The following is an 18,034-nucleotide window of genomic DNA, read 5'->3' as shown; positions in this document are numbered from 1 at the left end:
AAAAATAAATAAATAAATAAATAAATAAAAAAAAACACCCTCTCACACTCTGGGATGTAAAAAAATGGATTTAAAGACAGTATAGGTATTGTGCTGTGCTGATCCAGAAATAAAATTTGACCCATTACTCACAAGGTCCTCATTAGTTATCGTTCACTGGTTGTTCTGAAAAGGTCTCATATCATACTGGATTGCAGAAATATGAAATATAAAAGTATTAGGCTATTGCAAATCAAATTCTTATGGGCCTTGAAAGCACCATAATGTATATTATTTAGTTACTTTCCACCTCAGATCATAAGACCTGTGTTTTTTAGGCAAAGATAGATTAATTGAACGCATGTCATGCATGCCATGGTTTTGGCACCGAGCAGACGAAAGACTCATATCTGGTGCTGAGCTGAGTCTGTATGAGATGCATGACAGTTATTAGTTAAACCATCATGATAAATGAGTTATGCTTTTACTTTACAGGCGAAATGGTAAAATCGGAAGTGTACGTGGTGGTTATCTTCTGCTAATTTGTCAGGATCGATTATCTCTTTGGCCAATTGACATGCCTCGCAGCCGAAACTAGTCGATATCCGAATAATGGATATTGACGAATATTTAAAAAAACACCGCGAAGTTGTTTTGCATTGTTGTGGCTGCGTTTGCAAATATCCGTGGTATTGATTCTGCGTAAATTTGTTTCTACTAACAAAAGTCTAACTGGGTCGACGAAGTCACAGATGGCTACAAAGAAGCTGGCAAAGTAAGTGAAGAGGCTAATAACATTTGTTTAGCAGTACTGGCTAACAGTCGCTGAGGAGTAAATAAAAGAAGAGAAAACTCACACGGTGTTGATCAGTCGGCTACTGAAAAACACAAGCAGACACTTTGAATATGTGGAGCGGGGCTGATGTTGGTGTCGGCTTGAGTTCATAAGTGTTGAAATGCTTTTCTTTGTTAACACTTTCCTTGTTTCCTTTTACCTTTTGCGCTTATCACTGTGCTGGTTCATATGACTTTACAGCTCTGCTCACAGGACAAAACCTCAGGCCAGCTTCCATTAAAAATGTTTCATTGCGTTGCGTTCCTGGTAATAGATAAACACATGCACTTGATACAACATGACTTAAAATTGTATACGAATTGTTTGGGTCCACTGGTAAATTCGGCATGCCTCTCATGTTTTTGATGTGCATATTCGGCAGAGGGGACTTGTGCAGATTAAAATTTACTAAAGTAAGTCGATTTCATGTTTTCCTCTCAGACAGCTGGGATTAATAAGGAAGCGCAGTCAGTCCTCCACTGGACTGAAGAAAACACTGATATCCAGTAAGTATTCAGGAGTATTGGAATTGATAATGTGCAGATTTAGTTCACTGAACACGATGGTCTATTATTTTGGTGTATTTGTGAGAATTGGTGTATTACTTTTCAGATCAAATATTTTCGTACCTGATTGTGATTGATTTTGAGTCAACGTGCTGGAAAGAAAAAAACAACTACGCCCAAGAAATCAGTAAGTTTGCTCAAGTGTGACTTTGGCGCAACATTATACTTGTCTTGATTTTCAGGTTTCATGAAACAGCAACACATCTTTTTCTCCCCTCTTCTCCTTACCTCTCCCTTGTCTCGTTTCCCAACTCACTCATCATTCACCTGTAGTTGAGTTTCCTGCTGTTCTGCTGAACACATCTACAGGAGAGGTCGAGTCTGAGTTTCATACCTACGTCCAGCCCCAAGAGCACCCCACTCTGTCCAATTTCTGCACGGAACTTACTGGGATTACACAGGTGGCTTTCAACAGGCACAAATTACCAAAATGGCATGGCTTTTCTACCTGTATTTGTTGAGTTGTTTTTGTTTTTTAATGTGACACCTTTCTTCCCGTGTCTCACAGAGGCAAGTTGAGGCAGGGGTTCCCCTCAACATCTGTCTCTCTCAGTTCAGCCGCTGGCTGCAAACCCTGCAGCTCAAATTGGGTGTGGTCTTCCCCGGGGAACAGACAGGTTCTTCATGCTCAGCCTCTCCAAAACCATGCACTTTCCTCACGTGGTCAGGTAACACTTATCTGTATTGGTCTACAACTTTGTAAGGTCAGCTTGAAGCTGCACCATCCATCTTAGCCCCACTGTGTGATGTTGTCTCTTCTACTGGAGAAACTATTTAAAATGCTCTCGACAGTGTGACCATTTTCATCTGCAAATATTAGACTTTGTCAAACATCAAACCATTTCTCAATCATTATAGGTACAAGCCATAGATACACAATCCACATCATCTTATCACAAAAGTAGCATCTTAGGAGGTGTTTGGTGTGATTTTTCACTCCATACAAGGGAATTTCACCTATCAGAGCCACGTTTATCTAAAACCTGCCCAACATGGGGGTGGCACTTTACACCTATACAAAACAAATGCTTGTGATTGAATAAAGCAGTGTTTTCTGCTTTATCAGTCAAGTCCTGGTCACATTAATAAGCCTTCACTAGCCACAAATTCAGACCCACCCACCATTGGCCACTAGCCACCATTTGTCTGTGAAATTAAATGCTGTCATGTTCACTGTGTTCAATCTTGATACAAGACCATGTATCCCAGCAGACAAATCACTCAGCACCCTTTGCTTCTAAGAGAACTCACCCTCTGATGACTGTTTTTTTCTTTCCGGTTGGCCAAAAAGAAAACCCACCAAGAGTTCATAAACATCAGGTGGCTCACTTGGTAGAGTGCATACTACGTATTAAGGCAAAGACCTTACTGTGGTGGCCTGGGTTTGGTTCTAGCCAGAGCCACTTGCTGCATGCCATACCCTCTTTTCCCTGGCTTTCCATAATTTACTGTCACTACTGTATCAAAAAAGCAAAATGCCAAAAATCCTGCATTTCTAAATTCTGCACTTTTTTCACACTTTGTTCACATTCCTTTGTCTGTGGTGTGTGTATCAGACTGGGACCTTGGTGTCTGTCTGCAGTATGAGTGTAAGCGTAAGCAGCTCCATAAGCCTGACGTGCTCAATAGCTGGATAGACCTGAGAAGCACTTACAGGGTATGTAGAAGCACACTTCTCTTTCTTCCTGCCTCATTTCTTCTACCTCTTATTATTTCCCAAACTTTCTCATCCATTTTGTGAGGAACCCCTTTTTTGTGTTTTTCAGCTATTTTACAACAGAAAACCCAAAGGTCTGAATGGGGCTCTGCAAGATCTAGGAATCCAGTTTTCTGGGCGAGAACACTCTGGTACAAAATGCAGCTGTTGTTTGGTCCAATTTCACATATAACATAGGCTTGATCTAATCATTTTTCACACTCACTTGCATGTGTTGTCTTCTTTCTCAATCTTCCTCAGGTCTGGATGATGCCCGAAATACAGCTCACCTGGCAGTGAGGATGATGAGGGATGGGTGTGTAATGAGGATTACCAGGAGCCAAGAGAGGGTGAGTGGCTGTCTGACGACCCCCCTGATGTACCCCCACTCCTAACCCCCCGCTTCCTTTTCCCCTGCAAGGACTCTCACAGGTGACTCCACTCACCCTCCTACCTGCTATTCCATTCTGTTCTTACCTCCAGTTGCCATTTCCTTCTCTCAAAATAACCTTTATTTCCCAAAGAGCCTAATCCATACTGTGCCATGCGCTAACCCGTTGCCCTATCTTGCCAAACCCTGCCGGTGTTCTTTGACAGGAAATAGTACCCCAAATCACTCAAAGTCTCTAAGTATATGGATGGATAGATTGAACAAGGAGTAAGTGGGAGAAGTTGTTGTTGTTGTTGTTTTACTTTTTGAACTGTCCTTTTAAACTTTTGGAAGACTGAAATGGAAAAGACGGGAAATAATGAAATCAGCTGAAGGGAATGTAGAATGCAAAGCCAATGATTATTAAAATAACTTGTATGACTATAAATTCAGAGAAAAAGCAATATTGGCGACAATATATTTTATAGCAGTTTACTGATTACATCTGTCATCGTATCTTCCTCTCACAGACCCCACTAATGACCAAACCCCAGTGTGGAAACACAACTTGCCATGCGGAAAACAAGACAGAAAAGCACAACAGCAAAGAGGGAGAGGTGCTTGCTGCAATCAAAAGCTCGTCATCCAAGACTCCTCTACTATCTTATCAGCTAAAGTCATGTTCAGGCAACATTAAAAGGGCTGTGAGGACAAAGGAGAACTCTGAGTCAGTTCAAGAATCTGGTCCAGTTTGTCAAAGCCTGGTGTCACCAAAAACACTTCTGAACAGTGCAAGTGTGCCACCGTGGGGGAGGAGCAGCAGCAAGTCAGTCACAAACCTTTCCTCCTCGATTGTGATAAATGGTCGTTCACCACACAATCACGGTAACAGCCTTGTTCTGTGCTCTACCACAGTGAATTGCCTTTCGCCTCTACCTCAGCCAAACCAAACCTCCAAAACAGACGTAACAGTAGAAGTCACAGAGGAAGAGGAAGGAGCTGAAATTTTATTGGAAAATGAGGAGGGGCGTGGTTCGTATGACGATGCAGTGTTGGAGGGTGACGATGTCGTTAGTGAATTATATAAGGGGAATGGAAAGTATGACGGTGAGGGCATATCAGATTTTGACAGTGGATGTTCTTTGTGGAAAGAGCCAAATAATTCACATTCGGTCTGGGGTCAGCCTATATTAAGGTTAAAGTACAATAAAAGTACTGAAAAAAACTTGGGCATTACTAATGCATCATCTATTACTTCTGTATCTACAAACTCGGAAGACTTAAGCAAGACGAAGTCGCACTCCACTACCTCACTGACAGATGTAACTTTTGCTGTGCCTACAGCTGCTAATTTGAATTTGAAATCTGCCTCCATGTTAAAGCACACTGAGGTGTGTGGTACAACCTCTTCACAACACCAAGCTGAGTCAAAGGCATCTGATAAGAGCTCTAAAACAGTCAACTTGTCTTTCCTGTCCAGGCCTAAGCCACTGGCCCAAAAAAAGACCTCTATCCCGAATATTTCATTTGCCCGTCCCAGAGCAGTCATCACACAACACAACACAACTGGCACATATTTGAAAAGACACAAAGAAACTTCTTTTACGATCTACTCTGACTCAACAAATCCAACCGCAGCCTTCTCTCGTTCCCTCTCCAGTGGCTCTCTCCCACCGCATGCTCTCTCCTCTTCCTTAGCCAACACCTCCTCCTTGTCTACCAGCTACTCCTCCAATTCTCTGGCATCTAGGACAGGAGTGCCTAAGATAACATCCCCATTGTGTGCATGTGGGCGCCGTGCAAAGCGCCAGATCGTGTCCAACGGTGGGCCAAACCATGGGCGAGTGTTTTATTGCTGTCCAGTCCGCCGGTCAGGCAATGGGACAAAGATCCAGAAGGGATGCCAGTTCTTCAAGTGGGAGTCAGCTTTGATGAAGAGCAGTTCACTGGCTACTCCAGCTGTCGGGTCCTCTGTGTCGCTCTGTCAGCTCAGCACAAGTCTTCTCTGCCGGCCACCACAGAGGTCGTCACTTAGAAAGAGCTGTTAACCTTTTGGAGGCAAAGCTTACAACTTGTCCATTCTCAAAACCTCATAAGACTCATGGACTTTTAGACCTGATATTCCTCAGTCAGTACTCACAAAGCTAATTACTGAAGTATGAAGTATAAGTAGTGAATGTCAGCATTTTAATAGTTAAAATAAGCATGATAGGGCAAATGGTCATGCAGCAATGATTTTTTTGTGTGTGTGTATTAAATAAATATACCTATGTTTTATTTGTATTGTGGTTTGAAGGAGTCAGATATTTTAATTTAATAAATTATATGACTAGAGATTGTATCCAAAACTTTTTCATCTGCCATAAAGATGTGTTCCGCAGTAATGGTGAATGTTGGCATTTTAATTATTGAATGAGCATGATAGTCATGGTCATGCAGTAGTCTTATCACTTTTTGTGTACTGTTCAATAACTTTATATGCTTTGACGAAGGAAAATGTCTTGTTATAATAAATTATGACGATTTGTAACATGCTTTGACGACTATTTGTTACAACATGTGGTCATGCTTTGGGTGCATTACCCGATACTAGTCCTACTGTAAACCAGTGCACCTACAGCTGAAAACGTCCAACACTTTTGTCCCCCCGCACGCTCCGTACAGCACACATGTTGGCTGTGTTGTGAACATGGGTTTGTAGTTGGTTGTGAATGAACGTGACTGCGCTCCCCGGGGTTGTGTTTGGATTTAAATTTAAGCAGACAGGCTGTAGCTAGCGTTTTGTAAACCTCATATGACACGTTTCAATTAACAGCAGTGACAAAGTGGCGGGGAGCTCGGCGGTGTAGCTACTGTATTAGCCACCGCTGCTTAACGTTAGCTAACAGTGACGACTCGCAAGGAGTAACTGGACTAAAACTGGTGGTGGTAGCTAGTCACTCAGCTGCTGGCGACGTTTAATTTTGGTACATTAATTTTCACGTTTCCTCGCTAGCCTATAAAATGTCTGCCATGTCAAACGAGTCCAGGAAACGTAGTAAGAAGCGCTATGTGGTCGGACACCACAGCAAGCGCTCCAAGGGCTCCAGGGAGCTGGAGGTGGGCATGCAGGGCATTCTCATCACATGCAACATGAACGAAAGGAAGTGCACTGCCGAGGCGTTCAATCTCCTGAATGAATACGCCGATAAAATCTATGGCCCCGAGAAGGTGAGTCAACAAACGGGTCAGTGTTTTTTTCCGTGTAGCCTCACACCCCTAGTGGATGCTTCAGGTGCCAACTAAATAAGGCCAAAATTGTAGCCAACCTCTGATTTCTATGGAACAGGTGGCTGGATCATGTTTAGTGCACATCGCAGTAGTGGTAAAGTCAACCCTCCTGTTACCTTTAAATTTACCAACATATTTTATCAATTGAGGGTCAGTTTGACCCCTGTGAAACCTCTAGAAACAGAAAATATAATAAAGCTAGACAGATTATAATAAAAAATAGTTTCTCAGGTTTATGTGTTAGGTCCCTATGTTCCTCGTTGACTACCAAAACAGCCCTTTAAATAAACATTCACCCCATTTATACATCAAAGTTCCTGTGAGCATTATGTTTTTCCCCTGCCAAATGTCATATGAACTTGACTGGCGCTCTCACTACTACAGGTGTGGTCATATTTGGTGAGGGCGCGAAAGCAGAGGGAAGTTTTTTGGAAGTTATAAATTGTGTTATAGTTCCTCAGTTTCATCCAAATCAGCCAAAACAAATATGTGTAAAATATTTATTTCTGATATGTGTTACACAGTTGCAACAGCCTGGGGTCAGATTGACTCCTAAGAGATACTGATGCATACAAAATGTGTACAGGACATTGAAAATGTACCATCATCTCAGTTTTATTTAACATTAACATTTACATAGTTTTCCCCATTAAATTAGGAAAAGTCATTAAATATGAAGTAAAAAATAAAAATGATGTTAATCAAGTATTTAGAGATGTTAAACAGTGAATGGGGTCAAATTGACCCCAAAGCTAATAGGAGTGTTAAGGACAAACTTTAAGTTAAATGAAATTGCTTGCAGCAGTGTTTCTCACTGTTTCAAATGGCTAAGAAGAATTAACTCATTAAAATGTGGCAATCTGATGTTGGTTAAATTGCTAAACAAACCTTTCTTGTGATAACAGTTGCAAGATAATGACAGGAGTAGTAGCGAAGAAGAGGAGGATGAAGATGATGTTGATGCAGCCCTGAAGAAGGAAGTGGCTCAGCTGCAGGCATCCAGAGTTAAACAGAAGAGGCGCTTTGAGGCTTTGGACAGCGGTGCAAACAATGTCATCTTCATCAGGACTCAAAATCTGGGTAAAGAGGCCTAATTTAACTTAAGAGCAGAGTTGGTGAGAGTGAGTGTTTTTGGTCATTGGTATTAATTAATTAATTTGTCTCTCCACTAGAGCCTGACAAGCTGGTGCATCACATCCTGTCTGATCTCCACACCACCAAGAAGAAAAAGTCCCGTGTCATCCTTCGAATGCTGCCTGTGAGAAGCTAAACCCACACTAGTCAATGTAGCTATGTTAATATAGTACGGCTGCTTCAGCAGACACCGTACAGAAAAATCTTGCTATTATAATGACACTAAAAGTGGAAAGAGATTTGCATATTTTTCAGTTTTTAAAAAAAGTACTAGGCTAAAGCTCATTCAGAGTATCAAATACACAGATTTGCTTTTAATGGCATACAAATCCTAATTCCAGCAGCTGAGTAATGCTGTTTTCATAACATCAATCAGGATTGAGCTGTCTGCTCTCACATCAGAATTTCACTTAAATTAGGTCATGTTGTATAATCATCTATTACAGTGCAAGTAAATATAAAACGTGGGGATTAGTGCAGTTCAGCAGTTCACTGTATTATCACTATCTAACTCTCTTTTCATCTCATCCAGGTAAATGGGACATGTAAGGCCTTCCAGGAGGACATGGAGAAATACCTGACCACTTTCCTAGAGCCCTGGTTCAAAACCCCAAACCATGCCACCTACCAGATTGCCTTCAAGGCCCGCAACAGCAGCCACAACAAGAGAGATGAAATAATCAAATCAATTGCAGGTAGTCTCCAAACACAGCGCATGCTATATTCCATCCATCCATTTTGCATACCTGCTTATTGGAGCCTGTCCCAACATGCATTGGGCAAAAGGCAGAGAAGCACCCTGTAGAGGTAGCCAGTTCATAACAGGATTAACACACACACAAAAAACCCCCCTCACTCATTCACACCTATAGCAATTTACAGAAATCAGTTCCATATTCACATTCTTAAAGGTCATGGCTGATGTGCTTGTTAAAATTAAACACTCTACAAGTTTTGCAAGGTCTTTGAAATAATTCATGAATATTGGTCCTTAAAAGCAGCACTTAGCCATTTTTCTGCTGATTGCAAAACCATTGCTGATATGATTTGAATAGCTGCACAAGACTCTGAAATGTTCTTTTTGATTTGTGCTCATTTCAGGTCTGGTGGGGAAGCTGAACCCAAAGAACAAGGTGGATTTGACCAACCCAGAACTCACTATCATCGTGGAGGTTATCAAGGCTGTGTGCTGCATCAGTGTGGTACAGGACTACCCTCTGTACAGGAAGTACAATGTCCAGGAAGTGGTGAAAGAGGACGTATCCAAATCTGATGGAAACTCAGCAAAAAAGGATACACAAATGACTGACCAGAAAGAGAAAGCAGATGTAGTGGAGACAGACCGGGAAGAGAGGAAAGGTAATGAAGAAGTGGCCATAAATGTGCCAGCACCCAACAAGGAGGGTGGCAAAGGTCAAGGAGAAGGAGAATAATAGGTCAGATGGTGAGTTAGATTAACATTGAAATACATCTTCCTAATCTTCTTCATGGTAGCCTCTGTTGTAATGGATGGCAAAGCACCAGCTGTTTTACCTAAGCCAGCCATGTTGTCCCATAAATGACACCAGACGAAATAACAAAGTGGATGTGATGGCTTTGTTTTGGTAATTACAGAATACATTAATATCAGTAATAACTTCATCTAGTTGGCCATTTTGAATTGATTGTAATGTTGCTATCTGTCAGCATTTCCCTGCATAACTCTGCCAACACTGACAATTTTATTTTTTTAGAAGTCTGAATTATTTTCTCTTTGTGATTTCAGTGTCATTTTATTTTTGATGTGTCATTTTTGAAAAGAACTGGTCCGGTGAACTGGTTTCCCCTCTATTTCCAGTAACGTGTGATGTTCTCTAAACCAATGGGGGGGAGTAGAGGGGGTTGTAACTTTCCAAAGCATCACATGAATTAAACTTAATTATGTGTTTGACTATTCCTGCTGTAAATCAGTTTCTCTTTATGTGCAAATTTTAGCGCATTTCTGCTTCAGTGATCAGCACAGTAGTGTAGAAAGAGAGGGAAACAGAGAGATGGCATCGAATCACAAGTGTATTACCCACTGCCTGTTCTGATCTCCTGATAGAGTTGCACCTGCCTTCATCATTGAGAAGACATTTCTTCTCTACTCCACAAGATGGGGTTGAGCCCTCTTTTTGTAGAGGCAAGAACATTTATGTGACAGGATTGCTATTGTTACTGTTCACAGATCATCATTTTGTCATTATCCAGTGAAGCCAGTTTTTCTTGTTTGCTTTAGTACAGATTCCTCTCTTTTATTGTGTGTGTTTCAATTCCCAACTATCTTACCGCCGGTGGTAATTTTTACTTGGCTTTTATAGGCTATGCACCTGCCTCCTCATACCTTCGCAGATGGTGTGCAGATAGCAAGACAGTATGCATACGTACAACATACGCACTTCATATGCAGGCGTTTGTCAACAGAAAACTGATTAAATAGAATAACCCCTTCAGAAGGATGAGGAATCAAGTTGAATGCATCTTGAGTTAGTTAAATAACCTTCTTAAAGTAAAAAAATCAGTTTCAACAGAGTTCTAATGATATTACACAGTTATTCTTTGTGAACATGAAAAATCTACCAGAATAACATATTTCTTATAAAGAGGTCAAAAAATATGTATATTTCAATCTGTGATGTCATCATGTGACAAAGGACTGAGCTGCTCTGTTTCAGTGAACTGCAAAATTACTGTTCAGCCAGGGTTTGCTTGAGATTTACATCCAAATTAGCTTCATATCACTTTAACAGGTTGGAGCCAGAAAATGTGCTCAATAGAATTATCATGGGTTTTTGTTTGGGGTCCAATAAGCATTTCTCTAAATGTCATTGTCGGGAGCAGTTTTACGCTTTGTCTTTTGGGGATATTATCAAGACTCTTAGCCGTTTTGTTTCTAGATTTCGGGGGGCACATTGAGACTAAATTACCCAAAAATAGGAGAAATGCAGTTTTCTTCAGAATAAAACTGTATAGCCAGGGTCTCCAAGGCAGCTATAGTATATAGTGAAGTTGTTAATCATAGGATTGCCCAGCCGTGTTTATGGGAATTGGGCATAATGAGTCAAAATAAGCAATGAAATAGGAGCTAGTAACTGGCCTTTACCAATTGTGTTATTGAAGGGGATTCTCAATAAGACATATAGGTACTGAGTAAGCAATAATCTGGAGTGGAATATTACAGCTCTCTCTCACATACACACACACACACTCACATATATCCTCTGCTCATTAGAGTTCACTTACTAGAGTTGAACTGTTCCTGTGACCTGCCAGTCGTTATCTCCACCATACTTTATGTAAACTCACAAATTGCACCGCCACTGGATCTCAGGTGACCCAATCAGTGTAACCTACTGACAGGCTTGTAGCTTCAACACAAGGGGGATGGTTTAAGTGCTTTAGATTGCCAGTGTGTATTAGAAGTACACCAATTAGGCTATGTGACTAGCCTACATAATGGCTAATTTACAGTTGATGACTGTATGCGATATCACAGTGGTAGCAAGCTAATGACAGGTGAATTCCTTATATGTGTAGAAGACTTAATAATCGAAGGAAAAAACTGTCAAATTTTCCCACTAAAGCAAAGGTATTTTGAGATGGAAAAGCTTTTGAATTTGATTTTCACCAGCCTGAGGTTCATGAAAATTACTCGGCGCATAAAAGATACCAAAACATTTCCATTTCAGTCATAAAATGCATTGTCTGCAAATAATGACACTTTAAATGTCCAGCCTAGTCCAACATAATCAGAATCAGGGGAATATTCTCAGTAGTAACCATTTGGTGCTGTCTACTTAGAAAAACTTCCTCTGATGTTTTAATTGCCCCCATGACCATGTCTAATTAAATCTCTGCGGGCACCAGAGCCCACTGCTTCTCAGCCAAATAGGCATACAAACACATACACACTTCTGCCACCCAGGATTGTAAGCTCATTCAGGTTTAAATGTCACAGGCCTGTGAGACAATTGCATTCACAGGCGCATGTGCACACAGTCCCTGGGGTCAGGATTAGCATCCATTGGTTTAGCTCCATATCTGACCTTTATGAGTGTCTAAGTAGTGCTCTCCAGGGTCTCATTTGTCTCACTTTGCCCAAACAGTGGCCACAGCCCCACAAGTGTAAAATCCTCTCTCAGTGTAGTGCAGCAGGGCACTAGCACTCAAACTAATGTGGGCTTTTTGGTTTAGCTTCACAGCTTATCTGGAATACCAGGTGTACTTTTCCTTACATTTGGTCAAATAAGCTTTAACAGTCATTGGAGAGGACCCTCTGTCTATATTAGCCCTGTGATGGAGTGGCAGTCTGTGAGGGGTGTTTTCCCCGGCATTCAGCCCAGTACATGCTGGGATAAGCCCGAGCCTATGTGACCCTGAATAGGAATAAGCGGGTAAAGACAACAAAAAAGAAGAAAGAATCACAGAGAAATGACTTTTTCTCAGTCATCGCTAACATTATCAGCACTAAAACTGCACAACAATATACATATTTTGACACACTTGTTGGCATCCCTGCCTAAGAGGAATCATGTAGTCAGTGTAGTCACGTTTCATATGTTAAGCAGGTAGATGCTATTTTGTAGCTTTCCAGATGGTCCCTCTTTTGTCTCTCTCACACACATGCATGCATAGCAAATACATGCACACACCAATAATTTATCATAATTATTGTTACAGTGATGGGAATGTATTTTTGGGAGCATCTATTTTTCCTGAGAGATTGTCAGAGTGGAGGTGCTTTCTGCTTTCTGTGTGTGTGTGTGTGTGTGTGTGTATGTGTGTGTGTGTGGCAGCTGCCTATGTGAATGGGGTTCAATAATGAGAAATGCTTATCAACCCCCTACAGCCTGTCAGCTCGCCGCTATTAACTGTTACCCAACAATCCTACAGGTAGGCCAAGAGTGCTCATACTGATTCCAAATATTCCTATTTGTCCCTGCAGAAAGGGAGTAATCAATGGGCGGATTTTGTTGATTAGGATTATGGGAAGTCATTTGTGGAGGCAATAAGGGAGCATTTTAAAGGGCCTATTAATGTGGTGAAATTAGTTTCTTAATACCTGGTATGAAGCTGTTGTTAGAATATAAATGGCTGTTTATGTTTGTGTCCGGGATGTGGAGGGGAGAGGAAGGAAAACAGAATGAGGGGGTGGCTTTTGCAAAATGCAAAGCAAAACAAAGAGATGGAGTTGTGGAGTAAGAGAGAAGAAATCACAAGGAGAAAGGACCATGAGTGGAACGACAGATTCAGCAAGAGCTACCCTCTGTCACAAGTGCACACAAATTTGTTCATTCATTCTCATCGGTGGTATAATGCTCAGTAAGAATACTTTCCACAGCACTGGATAGCTTTTGCCTCTCAAAGATGCAGTTTAGCATAATACTAACAAGAACCTTGACAATTATGTAGACAGGAGAGGGGACTTGGGGGCATGAGGGCAGTGCATGGATAAAAATGAGAATGGGGGGGAGTTTGTGGGATTAAGGAAAAGTGGAACTAGAGCATCAGCTGTTTGACTCATACACTCTAATTACTTGTCTTTCTTTCCTTCAAAAGACCAGTGCTTAAGGAAAAGAGGATGAAAGCCCTATTTCACTTATTGGGAATCATCAAATGACTGTGGTACTGGCCTAGCAGAGAAGTAGACGGGAGAAAGGTATTGCATTCAAATAAATGGTAACTCTGAAATGTCATGAGTTTTAAGAAATTGCATCATGGGAGGCAACACAGTCTTGCCAAGGTCCTGTCTATATTCACATTTGAATGATCACAGTGTTTAGGTTGGCATTTGAGAAATAAAGTTTGTTAGCTGTACGATTAGCAAAGAGATTTGTGACACTGATGACCAGTTATTGACTTAACTGCATTTTTTTTACATTAATTTTGACTTGGGGAAGTAAAAAAATAAAACCTTGTGCCACTGTTCCTTGTCCTGTTGTCGTGTGTGTGTGTTTTTCTGGCATCCTGTTGGATTTGATTGCATATAGTCAGCTGTCAAAGGATACTGTGAATGTGGTTGTGACACTTGTATATGTGATTTTCAGGCAGATGTCAGACAGACAGGCTCTGATATACAACTCTAACAGGATTGGAAATGGTACTGACCAGCTGTGCGAGGTAAGAGAGCAAGAGACGGGGATGAGAGTCACAGCGAATCAAGATGGGGAGGAAGGGGGGCCATTGAGGAGTCAGTTTGAGAAAAAAAAATTAAGAGTCATTTAAACAAGCAGGTTGACTAAGAATCGATTTTTACTCGCGGTAACAGTGCAGAGATCGAAAAGAAAAACAAATAAAGATGTGGGAGCAGCGGAGAGGGCTGTGGGATGAAAGAAGCTGTTAAACACAACATCAAACACTGCAGGCACAGCAGGGGGCTTGTGGATACACCCGTCTGAGAGATGGGTATTGTGGGTGTGTTCATGTGTGTGTATAGTTTTGTATTGGCCTAATAAACCATCCATCTGCAGTGAGCAGAGTGGACGGGGGGGTACAACACTCTTTATGCTCCATATTTACGCCCTTTTCATATGCACAGACAGACAGACACACGGTCCTGCCCAGAGGTTCTTTGATGCTTGTCGATACTGCTGCGTGATGATGTCATACGGCAGAGAGCAAGGGAGGGAGGCATGATCAAAGCAGAGAGGGAGGGATGAAGACGCAGGAGAGGATATCCAAGACAACAACGGGACAAAGATGGCGACTGCTTCTACTATGGGACGTCCACTAGTGTCCAGACCTCCGAATCACCACGAGGAACCCAGGCAGCGCAGCGACTGTATTCATTCCACCTGTTCTAACAGGATGACCACCACCATGACATACTGGGACCACCAAACCAACCTCAGCCTCCAGTACCGCCGGGCTAACACGGTAAGCTCTCCGTCTACCTCAGCCTCTCCTCCGCAGCCGTTTAAACCATCAAACCTTCAAAGCCCCGATGTCTGTTGCCATCACTCCGTCCAAAGCATTTATCATGTTTTTCCATTCTTTCTAATAACACATTTTCTACCCATTTTCTTTCTTTTTTTCGACCCTTTCATCATGGTCCTTTTGGCTGTTAATATAGGCCTCTCTTTGCCATCAAAGGCAGCACATCAATTGCTTTGACTCCCAAGTGTATGTGAGAGAGAGAGAGAGAGAGAAAGGGAGAGAAAAGAAAAAAGAAGAACACCACGTATCAAAGATCAAGACACGCTTTCATGCCTGATTTTGGCCTTGGTTGGGTTTCGCTTTCCATCATCTTTCCATCCTCCTTTTCTCCCTGTTCTAGGCTGCAGACTGTCTCTGAACCTATCAACATTTTCGCCCAACCCTCAGCGCACCAAATTCTACATTTCCTCAAAAATGGAATCAGACGCTTTTGTGGGGAATGGATGCAAAGACATTTTCTTTTTTTCTGGTTTCTTTGAGAATATTCTGTAGCTTGCAGGCTCCTGGGCCAGAGTGCTGCCCAATGATGACAATACGTGAAACAATATTTGAATAAGCAGCAGGAGGGCAGCCAGCTAATCCACTGTGGCTAATCCAGTATTGGTGCAGGCCATATTGGTAGCTCGAGTATTCAACACCATCACAATACACATCAGCAGGACGCCATGGCAGATATACTGACACTCTTTTACTACAGGCATGGCTGGGAAAGGCCAGCAGATGGATGGATGGATGGATAGATGGATGGATGGATGGGTGGATGGATGGATGGATAGATGACTAGATGGATGGATGATAGATGAGTAGTTGGATTGAGACCTCTGATACTGATGCTGATCCTTCATCTTTTACCTATTGTCATTCTCAACAAACTGAGTGTGATCATGTGGGGTATTTTGACAATAAGAGAAAAAAGGAGGAGGAAAATGTTGGTTTAAGAGAGACAAAAGGAGGTGGTGGATATAAGCTTTGACTCTCCAGTTCCTGGACAGTGCTATGTCGATGTTTATCTCTAAATTTATAGTTTCAAGGAATACAGACCCACATGAAATGCTAATATCCCATAATTCATTAAATGTATAATATAATGAAAGGACCCACTGTACAACATCTTTCACATCCTTTGTTTTTGAGCCTTTGTGGTGCACCAAATAAAATACTTGTCTCCAATTAATTCTTTTAAAGAGCAGAGGTCTGTTTCTCTTTCAAGAGGTATATAATGAAGATTTCACTCTGTGTGAGCATCTAAATGGGTCTTTGTGTTGGGAGGCCCCCAAGAGATAAGCCTGTTTCTGACAGGCCTCCGTACAGACGCCCAAATCTGCTCTGGCAGCTGGAACAAAGGACCCCTGAGCTGGACCAGCATACTGACAAAAGCTCCATCTCAGTAGTATAAGAAGGTTCCCTCAACTTAATAATCCATGTTTTTTCACTGGAAAATACAATTTTGTATGTTTTTGCAGTGTACTGGCTGCACTTGAAGAGTCCTTCACTTAGGCCTTTTGTCTTTTGATCACAGCAGTTTTATACAGTGCTCAACCTGAGATTGTACAAATAGATTCAAGCTAATTGACTTGCATCATGGAGGCAGGTCTTGTATCATCAAAGGTATTACAGTTACGCTAACTTTTCCACATACTTACATCTCAGATGTTACCAGGCCTTTGTATATGCTCTGTTTAGCCCTGAATAGCCTATTACCTTTACATTTGCCTAATAGTCAAAACACAATCTGCAAGTTATAAAAGGCAACACAAAATGACTCAAATAACACCTCAGGACTCTTACAATGCAAAGTAATGCTGCAAACAGAAAAACTATAATTTAATTTAATACATATTCAGGGTATAGTACTGTTTGTTGAATGTGATGGCTAATTAACAAATTATTATGATGTAATTGTAGGTTTTTATATATAAAAAATCAATTGATATTTGCCCCAGTGTGAGAATCATCCAAAAGGATGATTCTCACACTTTTCACAGATAGATAGATAGATAGATAGATAGATAGATAGACAGATAGATAGATAGATAGATGACATGCATGGGGAGTATAAGGGCCAGGTGTGTTGGTGCCCCACTGTGTGGTGACCTTTCTTCAACTAAGAGCCCAGACCTCTAGGATGTGCTTACACACACACACACACACACACACACACACACACATACAATAAGCTCATTATAGATTCATAAGTACCAACATGCCCCCAACCCCTCCTCACCAAGACATCATAAAAGGTCAAGTTCATCTTCCTCAGTATTCTCTCTTTGTCTCCCCTCCCTCTCTCCTCATTGTCTCTTGGGGTGCTGCAGCAACCATAACAACACTAGCCTGTAGCAGTGGTTCCCTGTGTGTGTGTGTGTGTGTGTGTGCATGCGTACGTGCATGTGTGCATCTGTGTTGACTGCTGTGGACATAAACCAAAGTAACAGGAATACATTTCCATAATGAAGTGTGTGCGTAGCTTGGCTGCTAAGTCTGCCAATCAAACACGTTGCAATACATTTCATCATTATTTTCTCCAGCCACCATCTTAAGCGACCCTGCCTGTCTTCATCTCTGCCCTCTGTAAGCGTTCTCTGCCTCCAGGGCTGTAATTTCTTAATGCTGGTCTCTCCACGGTCCAGGTTCAGACTGCCATGGAAAACCAGTCAGTCCAGGAGTGGACCGAGACAGAGACGTTTGTGTGGACCTCACCTGAGCCACCAGACCCTACCCTCTCCACAGGACGGCTAGTCTGCCTGGTAAACCATGTTCAATACAACAACAACAACAACAACAATAATAATAATAATAATAATAATAATAATAATAATAATTTATATAGGACCTTTCAAAACACAAGTGTTTTACAAAAAAAAAAAAAAACGTTTAAAACACAAGACGAGTAAAATAAAATAAAAACCATTAATTAGAAAGGGATTCACTGAAAAGTTGCTGGAATCCACTTGTAACGACAGTGGAAAGAAACTGGGTTCCCAGAATGTTAGAGTGCATAGAGTACGTGGGGAAAGCGTATAATGCATGAAAACCAAACCAAAAAAAAAAAAGTTTGCTGTATTGAAGTTGACCCATGACTTATAACAGTAATGATGTTTTTTTTTTTTCATTTATTGTCTTTGCATATTTATTTATCTTTAACTTTAACTATGTTGCGCACTACCAATAGTGAACATCTTCACCTAGAAACCGCTTCTTAAAATTGGGGATTTTTTTTTTTTTTTTTT

The 18,034-nt window shown here is 41.4% G+C and overlaps 2 protein-coding genes across 3 annotated transcripts; both read left to right on the top strand.

Annotated features, from left to right (window-relative positions):
• Positions 1 to 558: 558 nt before the first annotated feature.
• eri2 (ERI1 exoribonuclease family member 2) lies at positions 559 to 5,976 on the top strand. Of its 2 annotated transcripts, none has more exons than XM_030054825.1 (9): positions 559 to 754; positions 1,256 to 1,320; positions 1,427 to 1,507; positions 1,654 to 1,781; positions 1,889 to 2,048; positions 2,937 to 3,037; positions 3,147 to 3,228; positions 3,338 to 3,426; positions 3,977 to 5,976. In XM_030054825.1, exons 1-9 carry the CDS (start codon positions 732 to 734, stop codon positions 5,492 to 5,494), a joined length of 2,247 nt encoding a protein of 748 aa, XP_029910685.1. In that variant the 5' UTR covers positions 559 to 731; the 3' UTR covers positions 5,495 to 5,976. The 2 variants fall into 2 exon arrangements, with proteins under 2 accessions (XP_029910685.1, XP_029910694.1); XM_030054834.1 differs by having other exon boundaries at positions 3,338 to 3,508; positions 3,977 to 4,105.
• Positions 5,977 to 6,090: 114 nt separating this feature from the next.
• On the top strand, positions 6,091 to 9,785 carry thumpd1 (THUMP domain containing 1). Its single transcript, XM_030054845.1, has 5 exons — positions 6,091 to 6,656; positions 7,622 to 7,796; positions 7,889 to 7,974; positions 8,383 to 8,545; positions 8,952 to 9,785. The coding sequence occupies exons 1-5, from the start codon at positions 6,450 to 6,452 to the stop codon at positions 9,281 to 9,283; spliced, it is 963 nt and encodes a 320-aa protein (XP_029910705.1). The 5' UTR covers positions 6,091 to 6,449; the 3' UTR covers positions 9,284 to 9,785.
• The last annotated feature ends 8,249 nt before the right edge of the window (positions 9,786 to 18,034 follow it).

The sequence above is a fragment of the Myripristis murdjan genome, chromosome 1 (assembly GCF_902150065.1).
Source record: "Myripristis murdjan chromosome 1, fMyrMur1.1, whole genome shotgun sequence".
In the NCBI taxonomy this organism is placed as follows: Eukaryota; Metazoa; Chordata; class Actinopteri; order Holocentriformes; family Holocentridae; genus Myripristis; species Myripristis murdjan.
Note: the sequence above shows the minus strand (reverse complement) of the source record. Positions and strands in the feature narration are given on the sequence as shown.

Bases quoted from the DNA above. Each gene is read 5' to 3' on its own strand.
- eri2 (XM_030054825.1), top strand. From the start codon at position 732: ATGGCTACAAAGAAGCTGGCAAA. The intron at 1,782-1,888 runs GTGGCTTTCAAC...CGTGTCTCACAG, and splicing joins AACTTACTGGGATTACACAG to AGGCAAGTTGAGGCAGGGGT. The intron at 3,427-3,976 runs GTGAGTGGCTGT...TTCCTCTCACAG, and splicing joins TTACCAGGAGCCAAGAGAGG to ACCCCACTAATGACCAAACC.
- thumpd1 (XM_030054845.1), top strand. From the start codon at position 6,450: ATGTCTGCCATGTCAAACGAGTCCAGGAAACGTAGTAAGAAGCGCTAT. The intron at 6,657-7,621 runs GTGAGTCAACAA...TTGTGATAACAG, and splicing joins AAATCTATGGCCCCGAGAAG to TTGCAAGATAATGACAGGAG. The intron at 7,797-7,888 runs GTAAAGAGGCCT...TCTCTCCACTAG, and splicing joins CATCAGGACTCAAAATCTGG to AGCCTGACAAGCTGGTGCAT.